Source organism: Tupaia chinensis, unplaced genomic scaffold, assembly GCF_000334495.1.
Source record: "Tupaia chinensis unplaced genomic scaffold, TupChi_1.0 Scaffold140285_1, whole genome shotgun sequence".
Classification (NCBI taxonomy): Eukaryota; Metazoa; Chordata; class Mammalia; order Scandentia; family Tupaiidae; genus Tupaia; species Tupaia belangeri.
Window position 1 is genome coordinate 222963 of NW_006200163.1, and position 23844 is coordinate 246806.

General features: G+C 41.6%; 1 protein-coding gene and 1 long non-coding RNA gene across 2 annotated transcripts in view; one reads left to right on the forward strand and one right to left on the reverse strand.

Annotated features, from left to right (window-relative positions):
- BARD1 (BRCA1 associated RING domain 1) overlaps positions 1-15797 on the reverse strand; it is a 114018-nt gene extending 98221 nt beyond the window's left edge. Inside the window, exons 1-2 of the mRNA XM_006162597.3 lie at positions 15648-15797; positions 1514-1570 (exon numbers count right to left, since the gene is read on the reverse strand). Of these exons, the coding sequence (XP_006162659.1) occupies positions 1514-1570; positions 15648-15790 (200 nt within the window). The 5' untranslated portion in view covers positions 15791-15797. The remainder of the gene's footprint in view (positions 1-1513; positions 1571-15647) is intronic.
- A 503-nt stretch (positions 15798-16300) lies between these two features.
- On the forward strand, positions 16301-20091 carry LOC102472226 (uncharacterized). The gene is made up of 3 exons (XR_336615.1): positions 16301-16449; positions 18162-18242; positions 20017-20091. It is a non-coding gene; the product is annotated as an uncharacterized LOC102472226 (long non-coding RNA).
- Positions 20092-23844: the final 3753 nt, after the last annotated feature.

Below are 23844 nucleotides of genomic sequence, written 5' to 3' on the forward strand. Positions count from 1 at the left end.
AGGATGTTGAAGTCCTAAGTCCATTACCTGTGACTGGAGCCTATTTGGAAACAGGGTCTTTGTAGATTTTGGAGTTGAAATGATGTCGTAAGGGTGAGTCCTAATCCAATATAATTGGTATTCTTATTTAAAAGGAAATATTTGGACACACACACAGGACAATGTCATGTGAACATGAAGATAAAGACTGAAGTAACACATCTACAAGCCAAGGAATAGCAAAGACTGCCAGCAATCCACCAGAAGCTAGGAGGGAGGCATGAAATGATTCTCCCTCACATCACTGAGAGGAAACTAGCCCTGCCAACACCTTAAGTGGAACTCCCTGCCTGCAGAATTGTGAGATAGTAATTGCTGTTGTAAGATATCCAGTTTGTGGTACTTTGGTATGGAAGCCCTAGGAAACAAATTACAATCATCTGAGGAACTAGACTTTCATAATTTTGAAAGTATAGACTCAAAACTTAACTCAAGATTTTTAAAAAGACCCAATTGGGTCAAGCCACTGTGGCGCACGCAGGAGGAGGCTGCTCTATTGTTATTGAGGCTACATGGAAGCCTAGATTTGGTTCTCAGCTCAGCCTAAAACATGTCAGGTGCAGTGGTGTGCACCTGTGGTTCTAGCCAACTGGGAGGCTAGGGAAGGAGAATTACAACATGGTGACACCTTGTCAAAAATACCTATCTTGGGGGACCAGCAGTTAGCATAATGGCTATGTCGCTGGACTCCCACGTAGTCGACCATGGTTCGAGTCCCAGACCCGGTGACTTAAACTCACGCCAGGCGCGTGTGCGTGCGTGCCCAAGATCCCAAGAGGAGAATGGAGGAGAAGGGATTGCGGCGTGGCCATCCCCCCAGGGGGGTGGGGTGATTTCTCGCTTTCTGTCTCTCTGTCTCTCTCTGTTTGGGGAGCACACACGCCCTATAGCAAAAACCTCTCAAAAAACAAAACAAAACAAAAAAACCTATCTTGGATTCTAGAGGGGGACATAGTAGCAACACCACTGGACTCACATGGAAAGGTCCCAGGTTCGTAGCCCAGAACCTTCTTTACACACCAGGCCTACACATGTGCCCATCATCCAGGCTGGCTGAGCTGGGGAGGACAGTGGTGTTAAGATTTTGTTGTGGGTGTCTATCTCTCTCCTCTCTTCCTGTCTCTCTCATAGAAGAAATAAATTAAAATAAAAGTCTTTCTCACTCCCTCCCGTAAATGCTCTTGCTATAAAATATATATATATTTATTTTCTCCAAAAAGCTTATGAAGCTATTTACTCACTAAGTCTGTAACTTTAGACAAGCCATCTTCTTTGAGCTTTTATTTATTTTTTCATTCACAAATTAAGATAGTTCTAAGGATCAAAATGGGGTAATGTACAATAAATTACTTTGCAGACTATGAAAGTTACACAAACATAAAGTACTATTATTATCAATACGATCATGTGATCGTTATCTAGTAAAAAAAAAAAAAAAAATTTACGCTGTATACATATACTCACAATTACTTACCTACAGAAGATGTGCTCACACCCTCCTAAGCACACAGGATCCCGCAGAATATTACTGCTGTTTGAAGAAAGGAAACAATCAAGACTTAGATATTGTTGGAGAAACATTTCTGTGCCCAACATTTAATTAATCCAAGGCCCAATGCTACCTTATTTCTCTTTCTCCAAGTAGGAGACATTAAAGATGTATTGACTTGAAAGGGAGTCACTCTGTCATACATTATAACACACTTGCTGAATTCAAACAGTAACTACCAAACTCAGCACAAACTGTAACACTTATCATTTATTTGCTGGGAAGTCAAAGTAACAACTTGTTCAAGCCATCTCTAAATCTTAGAGACAAAACCATCCACTGGCTGTTTCTTTCAAAGACTAAGGTACATCTTAATCTAATGATTTAAAGTGTACCAGCAAACACAACAACTATATAACATGTTATCCCAAAGAGAACACTTCTGAAAGTAAAGGGGAGAGGACACTGCCGAGGACGCTGGGACAAGAGAAGTAAGCCAGGATCACCCCAGGAAAACCAGGGTATCCAGCCATCCAGCTGTAAGAACCCATGATCTCTCATTAAAAATCCTGTTTCTCACTATTGTTAAGTAGTTATCTATTTTCCAGTATCTTGTCAAAAATAAAGCCACTCTTTCAGTTCATAGAAAATTGACTGCTTTGTTCCTTAAGCAATTGCAAATAGAAATCATCAGGTTGTCAGTCTACAGACTGACTCAGAATCACTGCATCAAGGAAGAGAAAGAGAAACAGAATATTCCCAACATTGTCCATCAAAACACTTGCTACATCTTACAGTCCAAAGATAGTAGTACTTATTAATAAACACACATCAAGTACTTATACTCAGTGGACCTAATGTAGCAAAAAAAAAACACCAAAGAAGTAAAGCCTTAAAGGATGTACATTTTTTTGAATTTTTATTATTATTTATTCAATGTATTTATTTTCTTCAATTTGACCAGAGAGAGACAGAGAGGGAGAGAGGAAGCATGAAAAAGCAGGCCACCAGGTCTAGGACTTGAACCGTGGTTGGCCATATGGGAGTTCAGCACCCCAACCACCATTCCACCTGCTGGCCCCAAGATGTACATTTTTTTGTGCTTAGTTTATTACACTAACCGTAGGACCTTTAGGTATTTACACCATTATTAGTCAATTTACCTGTCTATACACATATCACATTATCAATAAAAAACAGTCCTCCATGCTTCTTGAAAGAACAGAAGATATCACACTGCACATTTCAATAAATATGAACATGAAAGTGAAACTAAGCTTTCAGAAAGAACATTAAAAACAAGAGTACAGGGGAACAGCAGATGGCATAATGGTTACACTGCTGGACTCCCACATAGTCGACCATGGTTTGAGTCCCAGACCTGGCAGCTTAAAAATCACCAGACATGTGCATGCATGCCCAAAATCCCAAGAGAATGGAGAAGAAGGAATTGTGGCGTGGCCATTCCTCGGGGCATTTCTGTCTCTCTGGAGAACGCATGTGCCCTACAGCAAAAATCGCTCTCTTAAAAAAAAAAAAAAAGAGTACTTAGTAAACACAAGAATCATGGTGGTAGACATATTTGGATACGCACACAACAAGATGCTGAAAATGGTGTTCAACTGACATAAAACACAGTTTTTTGTTTATATCACAATAGTTCATTTTTTCTATCATACTACATAGAACATACCTATAAAAATAGGACTGTTGTGATTCTGGCAATTAAGATGACCTCTTACAACGCTCACGCTGCTCCTATTTTTGTTCATTTATTGACTGAACACACCTAAACCTCCTCCTTCCCAATCAAGTGTGTCGAATTATACCTCACTGCAATCTCTGCCTCCAAGATCTCACAAGTGGCATTACCCCACGTCCTCCTATCACAGCGGCCTTCCTCCATTTCTTGTACTGTATCACCTGGCCGAACCTCCCCCTGCCGCTTGGTCCCCACCTTGAGAGAACTCCATTCAGTCCAGAAGCTCCTGCGGTTCCGACCCCACTCAGGCTAGGGAGTAAACTACTTTGTAAACATCTTTGCCACTCCTAAGTCCACCGACCCACATGACACTCAAGGATGCCAACCTATAATACTAGAGAGGCTGTAAGTGTCCAGTTTTTCCCTGCCTGGTCAGGCTATGAATAACCACGATAAAAAGGCAGGAAGATGTACAAACTTGATTCCATAAACTTATTGATAACTTCTTCATCTTTCTAATTCCATTATACTAAAGTGACGTATTAGATGGTCTCTCGGTAAACAAATGGAAGGATGGCTATTCAAAATAATCCCCATGCTCCTGAGTCTCATTAACCTTACTGGAGCTATTGAACAAATGGCGTGAGCTTGTCAGCATTGAAAATACTCCTGCCTGATGGGACCAGCAGTTGGCTGAATGGATATGTCGCTGGACTCCCATATAGAGGATCGCAGTTCAAGTCCCGGAACCAGGGGCTTAAACTCAAGATCCAGAGAGGAGAATGGAGGACAAGGGATGGTGTGTCCATCCCCACTCAGAGGCGATTTCTCACTTTCTGTCTCTCTGTCTCTGTCTTTCTGGCAAGCGCACATGCCCTATAGCAAAAACCTCTCAAAAAAAAAAAAAAAAAAAGAGAAAGAAAATACTCCTACCTCTTTACCAGGAATCTCCCTCCCTTCAGTCTCGGAAGAAAAGATCTTCATTCATTCTTCCACTTTAAGATATGCTGCTCTGTCTGTCTCTAGCTATCATATCTTCCCATTCTCCTAAGGACTCATCATTATAAGGATTCTCATCATTGTAGTTACCTTCTTCCTCCATTTGTATCTATCATGCCCAGATAATTTCTCTTTCCACATAAGGATAAAAATAAATAAAGACTTCTCTTTAATATTGCCTCCCATTCTACCTTCTGCCTCAGCTCTTTTTTTAAAAAAATGTTAAACCTTGTCCATTTATTTATCTATGTTTAATTTGACCAGAGAGGGAAAAAAAGGGAAAAGGGAGAGACAGGGAGAAAGCAAGCCACCAGATCCAGGACTCGAACCGCAACTGGCCACTTGGGAGTCTAGCGCCCTTAACCACCACGCCAGGGGCCAGCCCCAAGCTCCTCCTCTCTTGAACAAATAAAGTTAAGGTGCTCTAGCTCAGCTAATTCCATTCTAACCTCTCTATCTTTTAACTCCTACCTGGTCCTCATTCCCTCTGACCTCTCTAGGAAATAACACTGAACATACCTTCTTTCCTGAAATCTTTTCTCCTACTGAGTACTAACTTTCTTACGGAACATTTATCTATTTCAGCATTTCCTTGGTTGCTTCTGTTCCGAACTCTCAATGTAGGTATATCCTCAGGAATGCAGTCTACAACCTTTAAGCTTTCTCTGGCAATACTTGACTTACTGTCTTGAAACCATTTGTTTAAAAAAATTTTTTTTAATTTGCTAAAAAGGGCATATGCTCACCAAAGACAGAGAACAGAAAAGTGGGAAAGCACCCGCTATGGGAGGCAGATGTGCTGCAATCCCTTCTCCCCTATTTTCCCTACTCTTTGAACTTTGGGCACATAAGCACACATGCCCATTCTTTTTTTTTTTTCAAGCCACCTTCACCACTATGCCACCAGCTGGCGTGATTCTATTTCTAAACCTTCAATTTCCTTCCTAATATGACTGGGAACTCTCTAACTGCAGTTCCTACCTTCACCCTAGCAATAAGATGCTATTATGTGGGGGACCAGCAGGTGGCGTGATGGTTAGGGCACTGGACACTCCCACATAGCTGACCATGGTTCAAGTACCAGACCTGGTGACTTGCTTTCTCACTTTCTCTCTCTCTCTTTGTGTCTCTGGTTAAACTGAAATAAATTAATGAATAAATAAAAGGTTTTAAAAAGATGCTATTATGTAATTAACAATCATTCAGTATCTATAAACAATTGATCAGTTGCACTAATTATCCTAATTAGTGAGCTGGGCTATATGTATCTTTTTTAAAATTTTTTTCATTTTATTTGTTATTTTTAAATTTGATGAGCAGGAGGGAGAGGGAAAGAAAAGTGAGAGCGCAAGCCGCCAGGTCTGAGACTTGAACCGTGCTCGGCCATGTGGGAGTCCAGCACCTCAACCACCATACCATCTGCTGGCCCTGGGATACATATATATGTTTAAATGATAATCATTTTGCCTTTATTATGGATGTATTAGATACTACCTGCTTTTAAGACTTGTTCACCGAGTCAGTACATACTGATTTTTAGCTTTTTACTTTTGTAGCATTAAGAACTGGGCCAGTCTCATAATCTAGTGGTTAAAGGAGCTGGATTCCACATAGCTGACAACGGTTCAAATCTCAGCCCCAGCCGCTTAAAAAATACACCATATGTGCATGTGTGCCAAAAGTCCTGACAGTATGGAGAAACAGAGAAGGACTGCAGAACATTGCCATGCCCCATGGGGGGGAGGCAGGATGGGGGGTGTACTTTTTCCTTCTCTTTTCTTCTCTCTCTCTCTTGAGCACACACATGCCCTCTGGTAATAAACACACACCTCAAAGATATCTAGACAAAAGTCCAAGATTTCAAAACAATAAAATTAAAATGTCATATTTATCTTTTAAAAAGAAGTAAAAATGGCATAAGACCTCTCAGAGGCAAGCAGGGATGATACAGTACAGCACTGAAGGCCTTTAAAATAGTAACTGAAAATAAATTTATACTTCAAATATATCTAGTCATCTTCCATAGTACAAAGTTAGTAATAGATAAGCAGGCAATAAAAAAATTCATCTCTTGGAGTAGGAAGAATAATAAATGAGGACTGAAATGGAAAAATAATCAAGGAATAGCAATATAAACAAATTACTTGGAAATATAGAGGTAAATGCTTAAAAAACTAAAAAAGATGAAAAGGTTGTGTCTGAAGTATAGAACTCAGGGCTCAAGAGGGATGATACGAAGAATGTTTTCAGTACAACCTTTTCTCCTATTCATGTATAATTCTAACTTTAAAATTTTAAACATAAAAGCACATGACAAGGATATTTTCTATAATGAAATTCACTCCACCACTGCTTGTTACAGCAAAAGACTAGAAACAACTTAAACTTTTACCAAGAAAAAAACGGTTAAATAAATTATGATATATCTATATATCTGAGGTACAGTATCCTCTCATCTGAGGTATACAAGGCTACAAGGGAGGGGAAAAAAAAAAGAATTAAAGTACAAGTTTACTTGGTGCAAAAAATTTTAAAACCCATAGTTTTTTCATAATACACATTTTCTATGAACTTTTTAAAAGACCCTCCCATAGTATACTGCTTCTATAAGCATAGAGGACCTCTTAAACGATACACAAAAATGGGTAATTATGAGCTACTAAAGATGATTCAGATATGCCAACCATTCATTTAACCAATATTTAATGTCCTTAGGGTGGGTTCTACACACTTAAGTCTCCTCCCAGCTTTCCTCTTCACGCTTACTCCCTGAGACATGGATGCTGGGCCAGCTGGGCCTCATGAACACCTTGTGACCATCTTGCAACCATTCCCTTTCCTCATAGAATTGGCTCACGGCCTGAGCTGTTCTAGACGCATGCACTCCCTCCCATGTCCACATCTCCAGATCAGGGGCACTAAACTAAGGTACACGCTCTAGGAACTCTGCTAATCAATAACCTGACCATCATCCTCCTCAAACAATGTACACAGGAACCAGATCCTTGCCTTTAAACAGAAGGTCTGTGCTGATCTATAGGTAGGTGATAAATGCACTCTTTGATCTGTAACATATAACATGAGCCTATGCTTGTGGTAGCATTAACTCTTCTTTGCATGGCCATCAGCCAACATTCCTTCCCAAAGTAAGACATAAACTCATGTCTTCCCCCTGATGGATCACCGGTTGTGTTCCTTGGAATTGGTAAGCATTATGGGCAAGCTGTCTCAGCTTTGGGGCTCCCTCCTTACATTACCATATATTGTGCTATTTTAATTCTTTAATACATTTATGTATTAGATTTTCTCTTTTTTTTCTCTTTTTTACTTAAATAAGTTCTTCACAATCTGGTAACACTCATGTCATACGACTTCTCTCAATTGCTCTTCAACAAAACTCTACTCTGGTCAGGCCAGTGTCTGTTACAACTGTCACAGACCTTAAGTCAATTCTATGTACAATTGCAACTCCCTGACTTTGCTTAGACTGTTCTCCCCAGGCTAGAATACACTTCCTCCTCCCCAAAGACTGCTCAGAAGCCCAACCCATTTATCTACATAGAATTCAGGATGATTTGGTAAAAAAAGACCCTGAACTAAAAGCATAGGAACTCTTCATCTTATCTCCATACCATTAACTCAGGTAAAACCCACACCTTATATCAGACATGTGAAGAGCACAAAGTTGACTGTTCCTAATGGGCTTATAATCTAGCTGGGTAGTTATATAAACCAAATCAACATATCACTTGAGAAGCATAAAATGCTCTAAAGGTTCAAAGAGAGATGGCATTTGGCTGAAGTCATGGAATTCAATGTTGAAAACTAAGTATTTTACATTTTAACTGCCCAAACTCTATGCTTCTAGTTTCCAAGGAGTCCTATAGACAAGAGAGCTAGACTTTCATTTTTTTCCTAAGCTCTCAAACGCACTATTACCTACCTAGCATGTTGCTATATTAACAGCAAGTTTTCAATAAATCCTTAGTGAATATAAAAAATGGAAGACTACATACAAAAATACATTTGTATTAACAATTCCACTTTATCCTTACCCTACTTTCTGTTTGATATACATATATATTAGAGGAAAAATCCATACGAATAGGGAAACACATTTGCATACTAACTGGATTTCAGTACCTTGAACATTTAGCTACTCTACTTTCTCCACATCTGCTACTTTCTCCACATCTGCGGTCCTTCATCTGTGACTTTAAATGTAGTTAATTTGGAAAGATCAGTACAGTCGGAGGATTATAACCTAAGAAAGAACTAAGTAGTGAGAATAAACAATAATAAAAAAAGATTCTATTGATACAAATTTTTTTTTTTTGGAGAGAAAAAAAGAAAAATAAATTCAGTTGAGCTTACAATACTTAGGCAGATCAATTTCTTAAGTGAATGGCTCCCCTAAGCTTCCATGAGGTATCAACTGCTATTTAATATTAGACAAGACAGCTATCACGGTGCTCTTTCACTTTAGAGAATCCTCAAGGATTTGTAAATTGTGGATCAAGGTATTTAACATTGAAATGCACAGGCTCACCAAGCATTTAAAGAATGTGTTGTTTTTCTTCAGGATAATAAATAAAGGTATATGAATAGGGGAATGGAAGTATCTTATTTTGTACTATTAAATGAAGTGTATGCCTGACTCAAGTTACTCGCATGGGAAAAACTAAAAATCATGTCTAATTATTTAGTGTCAATAAATGTTGAATGAAAGAATCAAATATCCCAAAAGTCAAATGAGCAGTATTACTCTTGTTTATTAATGACTAATTATAATAGAATCTACTATAGAAGACAGATAAACCACAGAGAATATCATGCATCCCAGGCTCAAATAGTGCTGATTATTCTGTCTACTATTCCCTTTCCTCCAAAGCAAAATCTAACTGCTGATTTTACTGGTTCTTCAAAGCTTCCCTTCTTCCACTAGACATTCAAAAGTCATATCTCAAAGCTCAAACCTAAGCATTTCTCTTTCTATTCTTCCCTGAGAGGAAGCGTTTAAGCCTCCAATTACCACCTATATATATGTAGATGACTCTCAAATTTCCATTCCCATCCTAAAATCTCTGAGTCTAGACCTGTACAGTCCCCTTGAAATGCCACCCCCAGGCTATAGGGAACAGTAGGAGAGGTGATTAATGTGTTTGGCAGTCACAAGACCTATGTAACACCAGCCATGTGCACGGCCATAATGGGACTGCACGTGTTGTGGTTCTAGCTCTGAATCCCAGAGGAAGCACTTAGTACCTTATAGAGTTGCCCTAAGGCTTTCACCACCTTTCACTAGAAGAATTAACTCCAGAAACCTTTGGAGGATTCTTGGAGATGCAGGTGAATTTTCTCCCTCCCATCTCTCTTGGGTGAGCTCATGTGCACTAGAGCAAAGGCCCCTTAAATGTGATCCCACTTTAATATGAATTATTTCATACGTTAAACAATAAGAAACTATATTATCTATCACCGTAGCTGCAAATAAACTATATATGGCATTGTAGCTGCAAATGTGAACCATTATGAAATGTATATTGTGTATGTAATTAAAGAAGAAAATATCAAAACCCTACATAAATAAATAAACCTCACAAACAAATCCAATTAGGAGGATGTGATGCCAGGTGAATACCAAAAATTTGGGCCTTTTTCTGTATGTATGTTAAACTTCAATTAAAAAGTTTTAAACAATATTTCATGTTCAATGGACACTAATAATTATGGAATCTGCAAACTGGAAGAAGTTTTAAAAATCAAGCCGTCTGGGGCTAGCAGGTGGTGTGGTGGTTAAGTTGCTAGACTCCCATATAGCTGATCCTAGTTTAAATCCTGGACCTGGTGGCTTGCTTTCTTGCTTTTCCTTTCTCTGTCTCTCCTTGGTCAAATTTAAAAAATAGTAACAAGTGGAATTAAATTTAAAGAAAAAGATCCAGTGGTCCACAGGCCAGCAGGTGGCACAGAGGTTAAAATGGCTGGCCCACATGGCCAATTGAGTGGTTAGGGTCTCAGAACCAGCAGCTTAAAAAACTCAACAGGGACTAGCAGTTAGTGTAATGGCTATGTTGCTAGACTCCCATGTAGTTGACCACGGTTCAAGTCCCAGACCGGGTGGCTTAAACTCACACCGGGCACATGTACATGAGTGCTCAAGATCCCGAGAGGAGAATGGAGAAGGGACTGCAGTGTGGCCATCCCCCATGGAGGGTGATTTCTCACTTTCTGTCTCTCTCTGTCTTTCTGGCGAATGCACACGCCCTATAGCAAAAACGTCTCCCAAAAAAAAAAGAAAAGGAAACACACACACACACACACACACACACACACACACACACACACACACAACAGGCAGGGTTAGCTAGCATAGGTGTGGTGGTTAAGGCACTGGACTCCTAGAGGCTGACCGTAGGGTGAGTCCTGAAACCAGAGGCTTGAAAATCACATGTGCCAAATCTTAAGAACATGTAGACAGGATTGAGGGGTGGCTATGCTCCTGGGAGGTGATTTCTCACTTTCCCTCCCGCACATGCGCCATGGAACAAAATCTTACAAGAAACCCCGCCCAAAAAAAACAAAAATCCACACCCGTTGAAGGAATTGCAGTGTGGCCATTCTCCTCACCCATGTTGGGGTGGATTTCTCACATTCTGTCTCTCCCATCTCTCTCTGGTGAGCACACGTGCACTATAGCAATATATATATATATCAATCAAGCAGCCTATTTTCCTCCTATTATAGATGAGGACTCTGAAGCTTCAGGAGAGGAACAAAGCTAACTATGTGAACTAACAGTGTATTTTGTCATTAAGCTATAATCACTGATTAGACCCTGTCTTAACTGTGACCACCTGACCCACTTCCCTTTTACTCTGTAGTTCTTTTTAGCTTAGTGTTCTTTGCTAATATTCCGAATCACCTGACTCTATCGATACAAACCTAGCCATACTACAAGGCCCAATTCACAAGCCCATGAAGATTTCCTCCACCAGCCCCACCTAAGAACTCCTCTGCAGCCCATAGGTCTTTGTTCTATTCTCCCCCGACTGTGTGTACATTTCATTCCTTATTATTTTATTAAGTATTTACACATCATACTGATGCAGTGCCTAGAGATTTCTTGTTTGAATGAATAACCATTAAACAGAAGGAAGCAATCATCCAATTTGAGGATCACTAACTTCTAAGAATGATTCTGAACGTTCAGAACTCTTGAAGAAAAGCAAAACTGAAATCTATCCTTTAAAAACATTCGCATAGTTGGGACCAGCAGTTGGCGGAATGGCTATGTCGCTGGACTCCCATGTAGTTGACCGCAGTTTGAGTCCCAGACCCGGTGGCTTAAGCTCACACTGGGCATGTGTGCATGTGTGCCCAAGATCCCGAGAGAAGAATGGAGGAGAAGGGATTGCAGCATGGCCATCCCCCCTCGGGGGTGATTTCTCGCTTTTTGTCTCTGTCTCTCTCTGTCTGGAGAGCGCACGTGCCCTATAGCAAAAACTCCTTCAAAAAAAAAATTCACATTGCACCTAGTACATACAAGGCACGGCTCTAAGTATCCCCACAATAACCTTGTGAGACACTAACTCATTTCACAAATGAAGAAAAGAGCATACACAGGTCTTCAAAAAGCTCATGAAAAATACGTTTTATGAAAAGCCGCATGCATGGATTTCAGATTTTTTGCACCAGAATACGCTTGTACTTTCACTCCATTTCTATGTACTTTTTGAAGTACCCTTGCACAAAGATGAACTAATTGGTCCAATATCATTGGCACAAGATTTAAAGCCAAGGAGTCTGACTCTAGAATCCACCTGCTTAAGAATTAAGCTATTGTTAATGTAAGAGTATAAAATTAAACTTGATCACCTTTTAAAGGATAAGAGATAATACTGAGGGGGGAAAAATCACCTATGCTACAAGTTACAAGATTACATTTTTAACTTTTTACTAAAACCTTTTTTAAATATCCCAGGTTACAATGGTCATAGATGCCATTCTCCCTGCCCCAAAACACATACTAAAACGTACCCAATTATTTTAATTCAAAAAACAGTGTCATATGACACCTGGGGCTTTTACACTGCAACTCCTGTTAACACTTCCTGCTTCCTTTAGAAACACATTATTACTGTGCTATCTCTGCCAGCCTCTCAAGTGATACGGCCCTTCCTGTCTCATTTTTTGAAATCTTCAAATAGCTTCTATCTGGTTGTGAGGCTTGGCCCTAACAGCAATGTCACATCTGGCTTCTGGAACATTTTCATGGGCTTCACCTTGAAGCCATACTTATGTTAAAGGTCAAGAAAGGATGCCCTGTAATGTAGCCAATCCACCCTTCCCAGCAAGTAATGCCTTGCTGCAAAACAGATCCAGAGTGCTAGGCAAGACAGATGACAGCTGGGAACATGAGATGGATGACAGCTGCAAGCTGAATGTGAGGGTAATCGGGGTAATCACTAACCCACTGGGTAGAACTGAAACTCTGTAAAAGGACACACTGACACAATTTCAAATAATATGACACTGCTTCGGTTGGTGGGTAGCAAAGGCAAGAAGCAGACCATCCTGAGCGGCTCCTTTCCAGCTATGGTGTCAAGCAGCTATGAGGGCAAAGGCAGAGTTAGAAAGAACATTCTATATACCCCCCTTGAGTAAGGAGGGGCTGGCCACACTGTATTCACTACAGATAGCGTCAAACCTGCAGAGACCCCCGAGAGAAAGGCAAAGTCATCATTACATATTAAACCCCATGTGACTAAAAATTTTATACCAGAAAGCATTTTTGAACTTACGACATTTAAGTTGTTAAAACAGTCTGGCAAACTATTTGCTATGGACAAATCAAGACAGCATTTAGCTACAAAAACAAACCAAAAAAAGGCTTTTTTTTTGCATGTTTAAGAGATTAAAGGAAAAAAAGCACAGAAACTGTGGCCAGTCAAATCTAAAATATATACTGTCTGACCCTTTACAGAAAAAAATTTGCGGAGACCCATGTGAAAATAAGTATTCCAATAAACAGTTAAGATTTAGTTTATCCATCAGTGGTTCATAGACTAATTAAAAAAAAAAAATCCCTAGCATTCAATATCATCCTCCAGCCAACTGGAAGAACTATATCAAAAGTCTGGGCCTAAGGCCAGCAGGTGGCATGGTATAATTCAGGCATGGGACTCCCACATGGCTGACCACAGTTCAAGTCCCAGACCTGGTGGCTTGCTTTCTCACTTTCCTCTCTCTCTGTCTGTCTGTCTCTGGTCAGTTCACATATCCCATAGCAAATTTAAAAAAATAATAATAATAAATTTAAAAATTAAATAATTTTAAAAGTCTGGGCCTAGTCGCTGATGTCTACCTTCAGTCCTTTGGCTCTATCTACTCACTTCAGCTACAAATTGGAAAAATACTTGGAAGTAAAAGTAAAACTGGCTTTATTATTCATAAATTTCAGCACAATCTATTTGGCTCTCCCAAATCATCAGCAGAGACTACATCCTTTATATTTTTAGGACACGTAGTCATCATTTATTCTACATCAACCTCACACACACAACTTTATGTGCATAATTCATTTCATTCCTTCCTTCCTTCCAGTAGAACTTAGGCTCCTTAAGGGCTGGGATTTTGCCTTTGTTCACTGGAGTCCTCAATATCCAGAGCAGTGTCTGGCACTTTTTAGGTGCTTAATAATTTTATTATTACCCATGAAACCAGGCAGGAATAGGAGTTAGTCATTATTATTAACCGGATGGGGACACTGAGGCAGAGGGTAGTTGAATCAGTTTGACCCCTTAACCATGTCAAAGCTGGAACCTGAACTGACACAATCTGACCCTACAGTTTTAAGTGACGCACTGTGCTTCCATACATGTGCTGTCTGAATGGCCTTTTATTGACCTAGTAAGGTGGGAACTAATAATCTCTTTTGTTACTGCAACCAGCACCGTCAGTTTTAAACTTCTCATTCTAAACTGGATCACCCATGTGCTACAAGAAAACACATACACACACCTTCAAAATATCTTCATATACCAAATTTGAGCAACAGTGGCACATTTCAAGAGTGTGATGATGCCACGCTATCAGAGATAGTTTTTGTTAAACAAAATATAAGTGCAAAACTCTGTGATGGTTTAGTCCTTTCCATTTCCAAAGAAAAAAACGAAGTTGAGGACCAACAAATGGCATACTGGTTAGTTCCTGGACTCCCATGTAGTTGATTGTAGTTGAAGTCCCAGACCAGGGGGCTTAAAACTCACACCTGATGGTGTGCCTCCAAAGGCAGAGATCCTTACAGAAGAAAGGAGAAGGGGTTGCGGCGGGGCCAGGCTGCAGGGGGGAGGTGTGATGTCTCGCTTTCTGTCTCTGTCGCCCAGTGAACACAGGTGCCCTATAGCAAAAAAATCTCTCTTAAAAAGCAAAGCTCTACGGGTAGGAAATCAGAGGGTGAAATGATCAAAACGAAGTCCAAAAAAATAAATATAGTGAGCTACAAGCAGAAAGAATGCCCCAGAGTGAGCTCGATGCAAAAATACTGAGCTATGCACTCAGAAGGTGCTCCCTTATGCTTTCAAAATAAATGAAAAGTGAGACAAGCCCTTCTCGGGTTGTATAAACTTTCTTGGCTTCTGCAGTGCCAAGACCAACAGGAAAGGAAGGTGTGGCACTCACGTAAATAGTGTTTTTGGATAAAATGAAAACCCTGAGATAACCCATGGTGTAACAGAACACAGGAAAATGATCAAAAATGACAATGAACAGCGTGTTTCCAAGAACTGGAATCTCAGGCCATAGTCTTTTGACCAAAACTAAATAATAAAATGACAATGACCGTCACAGTTACTTTGAACATATCCCCAACAAGAGTCTCGAGCACTCCACCCCACCTCACCCCGAAAAGCTGCTACCCAGAAAATATCGAAAACAGCGGCTCGCCAAAGAGTGACAGCTGCTTCAAACTTAGAGGGCCAATGGGGCGGCCCTACAGCGTCCCGCGTTACGTTCCGGGATCACCCCCAACTCTAGGACAAGGTGCAGAAGCCAGAGCCCTCCCCGACCCCGCCAGTGTAAGCCCTGGAGGCGGGGCCAGAAACCCGTATTTTGAGCCACACCTCCAGGCGGTTCTCAGCCCGCCTAAGTTTAAAAAACTACCGTTTTAGTTGAGGCCGGTGCAAAAAAGAAAAAAAAAAAAAAAAGAGGCTAGAAAGCTGCTCAGGAAGACATGGATGAGGGCCAGGAGGGAATAACTACCCCCAATCCCGGGACAGACACTAACTGCACGCCAGCCCAGGGCGGGAGGGACTAGATGGAAGAGGCGCGAAGTTTAAAAACACTCCCCGACCCCGCGATTGGGGCGCCCCAGTCCCAAGCCGCTGCCCTCGGGTAACCCCCTCGAGACTCCATCTTTACCAGCGCGAGCACCGCAGCAAACTCTCCAGGCGGTCGAGGGCGGCGCGGCTGTGGGCCCAGGCCCCGTGACCCACCGGCTCCATGGCGGGCGCCGGACCAGGCTCGTTCCCGGAGCGGACCCTTGGTTGCCGGTTCGCCGGCATCGTCCCGCCTTTGAGGGAAAGGCTCCTCGGACAGCGAAAGGCCAGGGGCTCGGCGCCACCGACAGAGCTCCCCCCCGCCAGCGAACCGACCCCAGCCAGGTGACTCCCGCGTCTGGGCCGGCAGGACGCCCAGGGGGCGGGACGGTCAAAACGCGCTCAAAATCGCAGCGCGCGGGGCAGAGGGGCGTGGCTCGCCGGCTCGGGGCGGGGCCTCAAGGGCATATGGGGGCGGGGCCGCAGGGGCACGTCGCGGAGCTGGGGCGGTTGCCATAGCGCTTCGGTCGCTGGCGGGAAAGGGAGCGACTCTGGAGGTTGGCCGCCTAGGGTGCAAGAACCTGAACTAAAGCTGAGAAGAGACTTTCTGGAAGGAAAAGTGGCAAAGCCAGGAATTTCAGTCGTTATAAACAGCGTAGTTTAACTGTTGTCGGGCCTGGGAAAGTTTTGCCGTCGCGGAGCTGGGGCGGTTGCCATAGCGCTTCGGTCGCTGGCGGGAAAGGGAGCGACTCTGGAGGTTGGCCGCCTAGGGTGCAAGAACCTGAACTAAAGCTGAGAAGAGACTTTCTGGAAGGAAAAGTGGCAAAGCCAGGAATTTCAGTCGTTATAAACAGCGTAGTTTAACTGTTGTCGGGCCTGGGAAAGTTTTGCCCATCTCATTAAAGGTACTACTAACTTTCTTTTCATCCCCACTCCCAGCTGTGGGGAATAAGAACTGAGTAAAAATCAGAACGGTTTCCATCTTTTAACTATTGATAGTTTCAAATATCGGCTCAGAAACATGCTTTTAAAGTTTCCATTTACTTTTTTTTTTTTTTTTTTGGAGAGTTTTTGCTATAGGGCGCGTGCGCTCGCCAGACAGACAGAGAGAGACATAGAGACAGAAAGCGAGAAATCACCCTCCAGGAGGGATGGTCACACCGCAGTCCCTTCTCCATTCTCCTCTTGGGATCTTGGGCACGTACGCACACGCGCCAGGCGTGAGTTCTAAACCACCGAGTCCGGGACTCGAACCGTGGTCTACTACGTGGGAATCCAGCGACATAGCCATTACGCTAACTGCTGGTTCCCAAGTTTCCATTTACTTTTGAAATACTGCTAGCATAAAGTTTCAAAAGACTTTTGTGCTCAAGTGTTTCTACTTTCCTGTATAAGATCTTTCATTGGTCCCCTTGTTTTATGGATACTACTTAAGGACGCCCCTTACTAGCCCCTCCACCCCCATCATTGCCACATCTTTGCGATTTCCCCCTAACATCTCGTACCTATTTCCACTTATAGATCCTGGTTGCTCCTTCTAGCTGGTATGCCTAGTGTCCACAAGAGTCACCTCCTTGCCTTGGGAGCATAGCAGTTTAAGACATTTCCAGAAGGGCTGAATTCCCACAAGGACTACCATGGTTTGAGTCCTGGACCTAGTGGCTTGTGTTCTCACTTTCTCTCTCTCTCTGGTGAGCACACGTGCCCTAAAAAAACATAATGATAAAAATAAATAAGATAATTTATTTTTTAAGGAATTTTTAAGTTTAAGTTTATTTGTCTTAATTTGACCAGAGAGGGACAGAGTGAGTGAGAGAGAGAGAGAGAGGGAACACAAGCCCCCAGGTCTGGAACTCAGACCACGGTCAGCCATATAGTAATCCAACCACCCTTAACCACCCTACCTGCTGGCCCCTAAAATAAATAATTTTTTAAGGGAAATTTTTGCTAGGGCGAGTGTGCTCTCCCGGAAGACAAAGAGAGACAGAAAGCAAGAAATCACCCCTTAGGGTGGATGTCCACACCGCAATCCACCTCCCCCATTTTCTTCAGGATTTTGGGCATGCACGCACACATGCCTGGCGTGAGTTTTAAGCTGCTGGGGCAGGACTGCAACCATGGTCAACTACGTGAGAGTCCAGCAACATAACTGTTACTCCCTCTGCTGGTCCCTAAAATAAATCATTTTTCTAAAAAAGACCTTCCCAAACATAAAACTCATCTTTAAAAAAAAAAAAAAAAAAGAATTACTTGTTTAATTTTATTTGTTATTATGATTTTTTAATTTGACCAGAGGGAGAGAGAAAGGAAAAGTGAGAAAGCTAAGCACCAGACCCAGGACTCAAAGTACTGTCAACCATGTGGTAGTCCAGCGCCTTAATCACCACGCCACTTGCCAGCCCCACAGAACTCATCTTGACACTCCTTTCTTATAACTCCTTATAGGTCTTTGCTGCTTGTTGACTAGCTAACATACAGCAGCCTCTCCTCAAAACATTACTTAGCCATCCTATCTCACAGAGATTTCCTTCAAGTCAGTGAGAGCTCCTATACCTGGTTGCCTCAAGGCTTTTGCAGAAAGATTCACTTTGATACCTGGAATTGTTCTCTTCCTCAGGTTGACCAAGATTCATTATTCAGATCACATCTCAAAGACATCCTTCAAAGGTTTTCCTGGTTCCTCAATTAAATCTCTCAGGTACTTCATATCACCACGGTTTGTATATGCATGCATACGTGCAGTAATCTGTGTTTCACCCTCTAGTGTAACACTTCCAAAAGGATAGATATTTTGACTGGTTCCCAAATAGTGCAAGCATGTGGTACATGCAGAATATGGCTCCAAGTAGGTGCTCTGTCACTGTTGAATCACTGGAATAGGGACAAGCTAGACCCTGCTGTGCGTTCCCGTATTACCTTGCTTTAAGCCTCATAGTAACCCTATAAGTGGGTATTGGTATCTATTGGTATTACAGATTGGGTGTTTTACCTCCTCCCCATTCATAAGGTGAAGCCCTAACCCCCAATGTCATGGTGTTACGAGGTGGGGCCTTTAGCAGGCGATTACGTTTAGATGAAGTTATGAGAGTAGAACCGCCATGATGTCATGATGGGATTAATGTCCTTATGAAAGAACTAAGTGTTTAGTCTCCCTGTCCCCCATGTAAAGACAGAGCCAGAAGGCAGAAGAGGGACCAGCAGATGGCATAATGGTTATGTTGCTGGACTCCTACGTAGTCAACTGTTCAAGTCCTGGATCTGGTGGCTTTAAATTCATGCTGGGTGCATGTGCATGCATGCCTAAACTTCTAAGAGAACAAAGATGAAGGGATTCCAACTTGGCCATCTCCGGGGTGGGGGGTGTGGTTATTTCTCATTTTCTGTCTGTTTGGTGAGTGTACATGTCCTCTAGCAAAAATCTCTCTAAAAAGAAGGCAGAAGAGTGCCCTCACCAGACCAGCTGTGCTGGTGCCCTGATCTCAGACTTCTATCCTCCAGAATTGTGAGAAATAAATTTCTGTTGTTTAAGCTACCCAGGTTATGGTGATATGTTACAGCAGTCCAAGCTAAGACAGTTTGATTTTATTTTACACATTCAATCACTATATATCATTATAACTTGTAAAATGAATTTTCCCAGCATGAATACACTGCATTAGTCCAGTTAAAGATATTATACACATCAACAGATAGTTTTCAATTTTCATGTCCCTTAAATGTTTTGCTTCTTTCTTTTCCCCTTGACTCCTTTCTTCTCACTCTCATCACCCACCCTCCTTGCACACTGTCTCTAGTATCTGCAATTGTTCTCCATGCTTTTATATCTTCCAATCTTTCAGTTTCTGCCAGAGTATGGACATTTGGTATATATTAAGTGAGACATACAATGTCTCTCATAGTCTCTCCAGGTCTGATTTGCTTAGCAAAATATCTTTCATATTTATCCACTTTCTTTTTTTAAATTTTAGTCCCTTTTTTAAATTATTTTTTTAATTTTATTTATTCATTTATTTATTTTAATTTTACCAGAAAGAGAGAAAAAGAAGGAGAGAAAGCAAGCCACCAGGTCCAGGACTCAAACCATGGTCAGCCATGTGGGAGTGTCCAGCACCTTAACCGCTATGCCACCTGCTGGTCCCTGTATTCATCTACTTTCTACCAAATGCCAGGGTCTTATTTTTTATGACTGAGTCCATAGTGTATATTTGCTACACTTCATCTATTCATCTGTTCATGGACATTTGGGTTGGTTCCATGTCTTACCAATTGTGAATAACACCTTTCTGAATATAATCCTATCCTTTGGGTTGATACCCAGACAGTGTTCTTTACAAGAAGAGGCAAGTATGATTCAGAGATCTTAATTTATTGCTTAGGATGAAGGCCCAAAAAAGGACAGAAGCAGAATTTTAACCCAGAATTTTGTTGTTGTTATTGTATGTTTTTAAAAATGTTTTGTTTTGTTTTATTAGAGGACACTTACTCTGGACCAAAAGAGATGGAGGAGAAAGCATCCTCCATGGGATATAGTGATACTGCAGTTCCTTTTCCATTTCTGTTTGCTTTTGAGATTTGGGGCACACAAGCACAGGTGACCAGTGTGTTTCTCAAGCTACTGGGCCAGCAACTTGAACTTCACAGTCAACCATATGGACTCCGGTTCCCCTAACTACCAGGCCGTAGGGCCATCCATAATCTAGATGTTTTTTGGTTTTTATTGGCTCCACTAAATTATGAAGGCTCAAATTTAAATGACTTACCCAAAATCAAATATTTGGTTAGTAAAGAAATATAATGAGTAAAACTAAATAAAGTTGCTGTGGTTCGAATGTGTCTTCCAAAGTTCATGTGTTGGAAACTTAATCCCCAATGCAATAATGTTTAGAGCTGGAATCTTTAAGAGGCAATTAGGTAATGAGGGCTCTACCCTCTTTAATGGATTAATGCTGTTATCTAGGAAGTGGATTGTGTTAGTTATCAAGTGAGTGGGTTCCTGGTGAAAAGATAATTTTGACCCCCTCTATCCTCTCATATACATGCACATAACGTGAGTGCTTTCACTAGGGGATACGGATATAAATTACCCAGTCTGTGGTATTGTTACAACAACACAAAACAGACCGAGATAAAGGTCTTATACAGTGTTCTAACTAGACCTATGATAGCACATAAACTAACCAAATTAAAAACAAACTCAGAGGTACTCAAGGAGTTAGTCCTTGATTATGAACCCTGTTGAGCACTGCTAACTCTTTACTAAGCTTTGGAGAAATCAAAGTCTAGAAAACTTAAAACGTTAAAATTTGGAGACACTATGATATTAATGGATCAAACTGAGGATTTCAGGAACCAGACAGATTCACTTCTAATCCCACTTTCATGATGTAATTCATACCTTAAGCTCTAAGCACTAGTTTCTTAATCAGCAAAAATGTGGGTAATACTTATAGATTTGGGGAATTAGTAAATGAAATTAAATGTAAAAATCTCATCATAAATACTCAATAAATGGCTAATATGCAGATTATTATGTACACGTGCATATACATGAACTCAGTACTGCGAATGCTTAACTTACGAAAGAATAACACTGAACACTTTTATCAGATGCTTTTTAAATTGGGGCACAATTTAACTGTGATTAGAGGAAATTAAAGTTTCATATTTTGGTAAAATGCTTTGAGGGCCAAACAATTATAAATGCCTAATTTGTACAATGCTAAGAAATAAATTATGGTACAGGTGCAATGATCTTTTTTTCCTGTTACATTCCTCTCTTTCCTCTGCCACTTCCCCTTACCTCTCTCTCTGAAGCTCAAGGCGTTCTCAGCAGCTGCTTAACGGTGACTATAGTGAACTCATTAATAGACTACGCAACTTTACCATCCCGCCTACAACTTCCTATTCCAATTCCCTCCTTCCAGCCTAAAAACTATTGCTAGTGCTTTGCTTTTAGTGGAGAAGGGATGTGTGTTTTTGAACTAACTTCTCTTGGCCCTGGATCCTGAATTTCAAGAGCCAGTTCCTGGGACCAGCAGTTTGCATAATGGCGATGTTGCTGTACTCCCATTTAGTCGACCATGGTTCAAGTCCTTAACCCGGTGGCTTAAACTTACACTGGGCATGTGTGCATGCGTGCCCAAGATCCCAAGGGGAGAATGGAGGAGAAGGGATTGCGATGTGGCCATCTCCCCTGGGGGGTGATTTCTTGCTCTCTGTCTCTTTGTCTCTTTCTGTCTTTCTGGCAAGCGCAGGCGCCCTATAATGAACACCTCTCCAGAAAAAAAGAAAAAAAAGAAAAGAACCAGTTTCTTCTCCCATTGAAGCAGGGGCGCAGGGGTGATTGGATCCAACACCCACAGTGAAACATGGATTCTTGTTGCGCACTCAGAAAGATTTAGAGACGTGGACACACAGAGTATAGCAAAGCAGAGAGTTTATTGAAGGAGAGGAAAAACAGAGCTTCCACGAAGAAGGGGTCCTAGAAAATGGGTAGCCAAGGAAGAACTGGGACAAGAGGTTTTTATCTGGTTCAGAAGGGCCTTGTTCTGGCTTGTGTTCAGGTGGGATTTGTGTTCGCATTCCCCTCTTGGTGGGGAGGAGCAAATACTGAATGGATCCAGTTATTCTCCAAATTTTGGAGTGAGTACAAAGGTCAGGAGATTCTTTGTCTAGAAGCTTTGGGTCAAAAACTCTTTTTTTTTTTTAATAATTTACTTAATTTTTAATTTATTCATTCATTTATTTTAATTTGACCGGAGAGAAATACACAAAGAGAGTGAGAGCGAAAGGGAAAGTGAGAAAGCAAGCCACCAGGTTCAGAATTTGAACTGTGGTTGTAAGATTTACATGTCTAAGGGCCAAGGAGTGAGTTGACTGGACTGATAGTGTCCTATTGTAAAAGGCCATGAATTCCTTAACCAGATCTGCATGTCCAAGGGCAAAGGAATATGGGAACTCAGAGAAGAAAGAACCTGTCAGGAGCCCCACAGCACAGTGACTTTCCTGGGTGAGAGCCAGCTGCCCTGTCTACCTGTGAATGGTGTCTAACTCCTGTCTCACATGTCCACACGCGTGGGCTCGTGTGCATGCATGTGTGAAAGATTGGCGATCTTTCTAGAGTGAGATATATCAACAATGTTTAAAATCCTGGAATTTTTCTCCTAAAGAAAAAGTTCTGCAAGAAAATACAGTCCATCAATAGTCAGCCACTTCTCACTTTAAAAAAGTTTAAATGGTATCTTTTTTTATTGTTTAAGATTTTTGCCATAGGGCACTTGTGATCTGGAGAGACAGAAAGACAATGAGAGGGAAAATGAGAAATCATTCCCCCAGAAAAAATGGCCACACCACAATCCTTTCTCCATTATTCTCCTAGGGTTTTGGGCAGGCATGCACACACACCCACACCCACACCCACACTTTTTTTTTTTCTTTTTTTCTTTTCTTTTTTATTTTGTTTATTTATTTATTTTAGAGGTTTTTTAATTAGGGCACATGCACTTGCGGGGGAGGTGGTGGAGGGGGAAGGATTTGAGAGAGGAGACAGACTCAATGAGGGAAAGTGAGAAATCACCCCTCACAGGGATGGCCATGCTGCAATTCCTTCTCCTTTCTCCCAAGCTCTTGGTCATGCACACACCTGCACCTGGCATGAATTTCACACCACATAGTCTGGGCCTCAAATTAGGGTTGGCCATGTAGTAGTCTAGTGACATAACCACTACGCCATCTGCTGCTCTCTCTCTCTCTCTTTTTTTTTTTTTTTTTTTGTAGAAGTTTTTGCTTTTAGGGCACATGCGCTCTCCCGAAACATAGAGATAGACAAGAAAAGTAAGATATCACCCCCAAAAGGAAATGGCCATGCCACAATCTCTTCTTCATTCTTCTCCTGGGATCTCGGGTACACACTTAGGCACACTTGCCCAGCATGAGTTTCAAGCCACAGGTCGAGAACACATAGTACGTTCGGCCATATGGGAGTTCAGCGACATAACTCCTAAGCCATCTGCTAGCCCCTGTCCTCATGATTTTCAAGCTGCCAGATCTGACACATGAACTTTGGCCATGTGGGAGTTCAACACCTTAACTATCATGCCACCTGTTAGTCCTAAATGGTATCTTAATTCTCTTTCAGAGTTTCCCTGTACGGAGCTACTGTGTACATAAAAGTGTAGCCTTATGGAGCCAGCAGGTGGTGTGGTGGTTAAAGCACTGGACTCCCTCATGGCCGATTATGGCTAGCTTTCTCACTTTTCCATTCTTCCTCTCTCTCTAGTGAGTGCACGTGCCCTACGGAA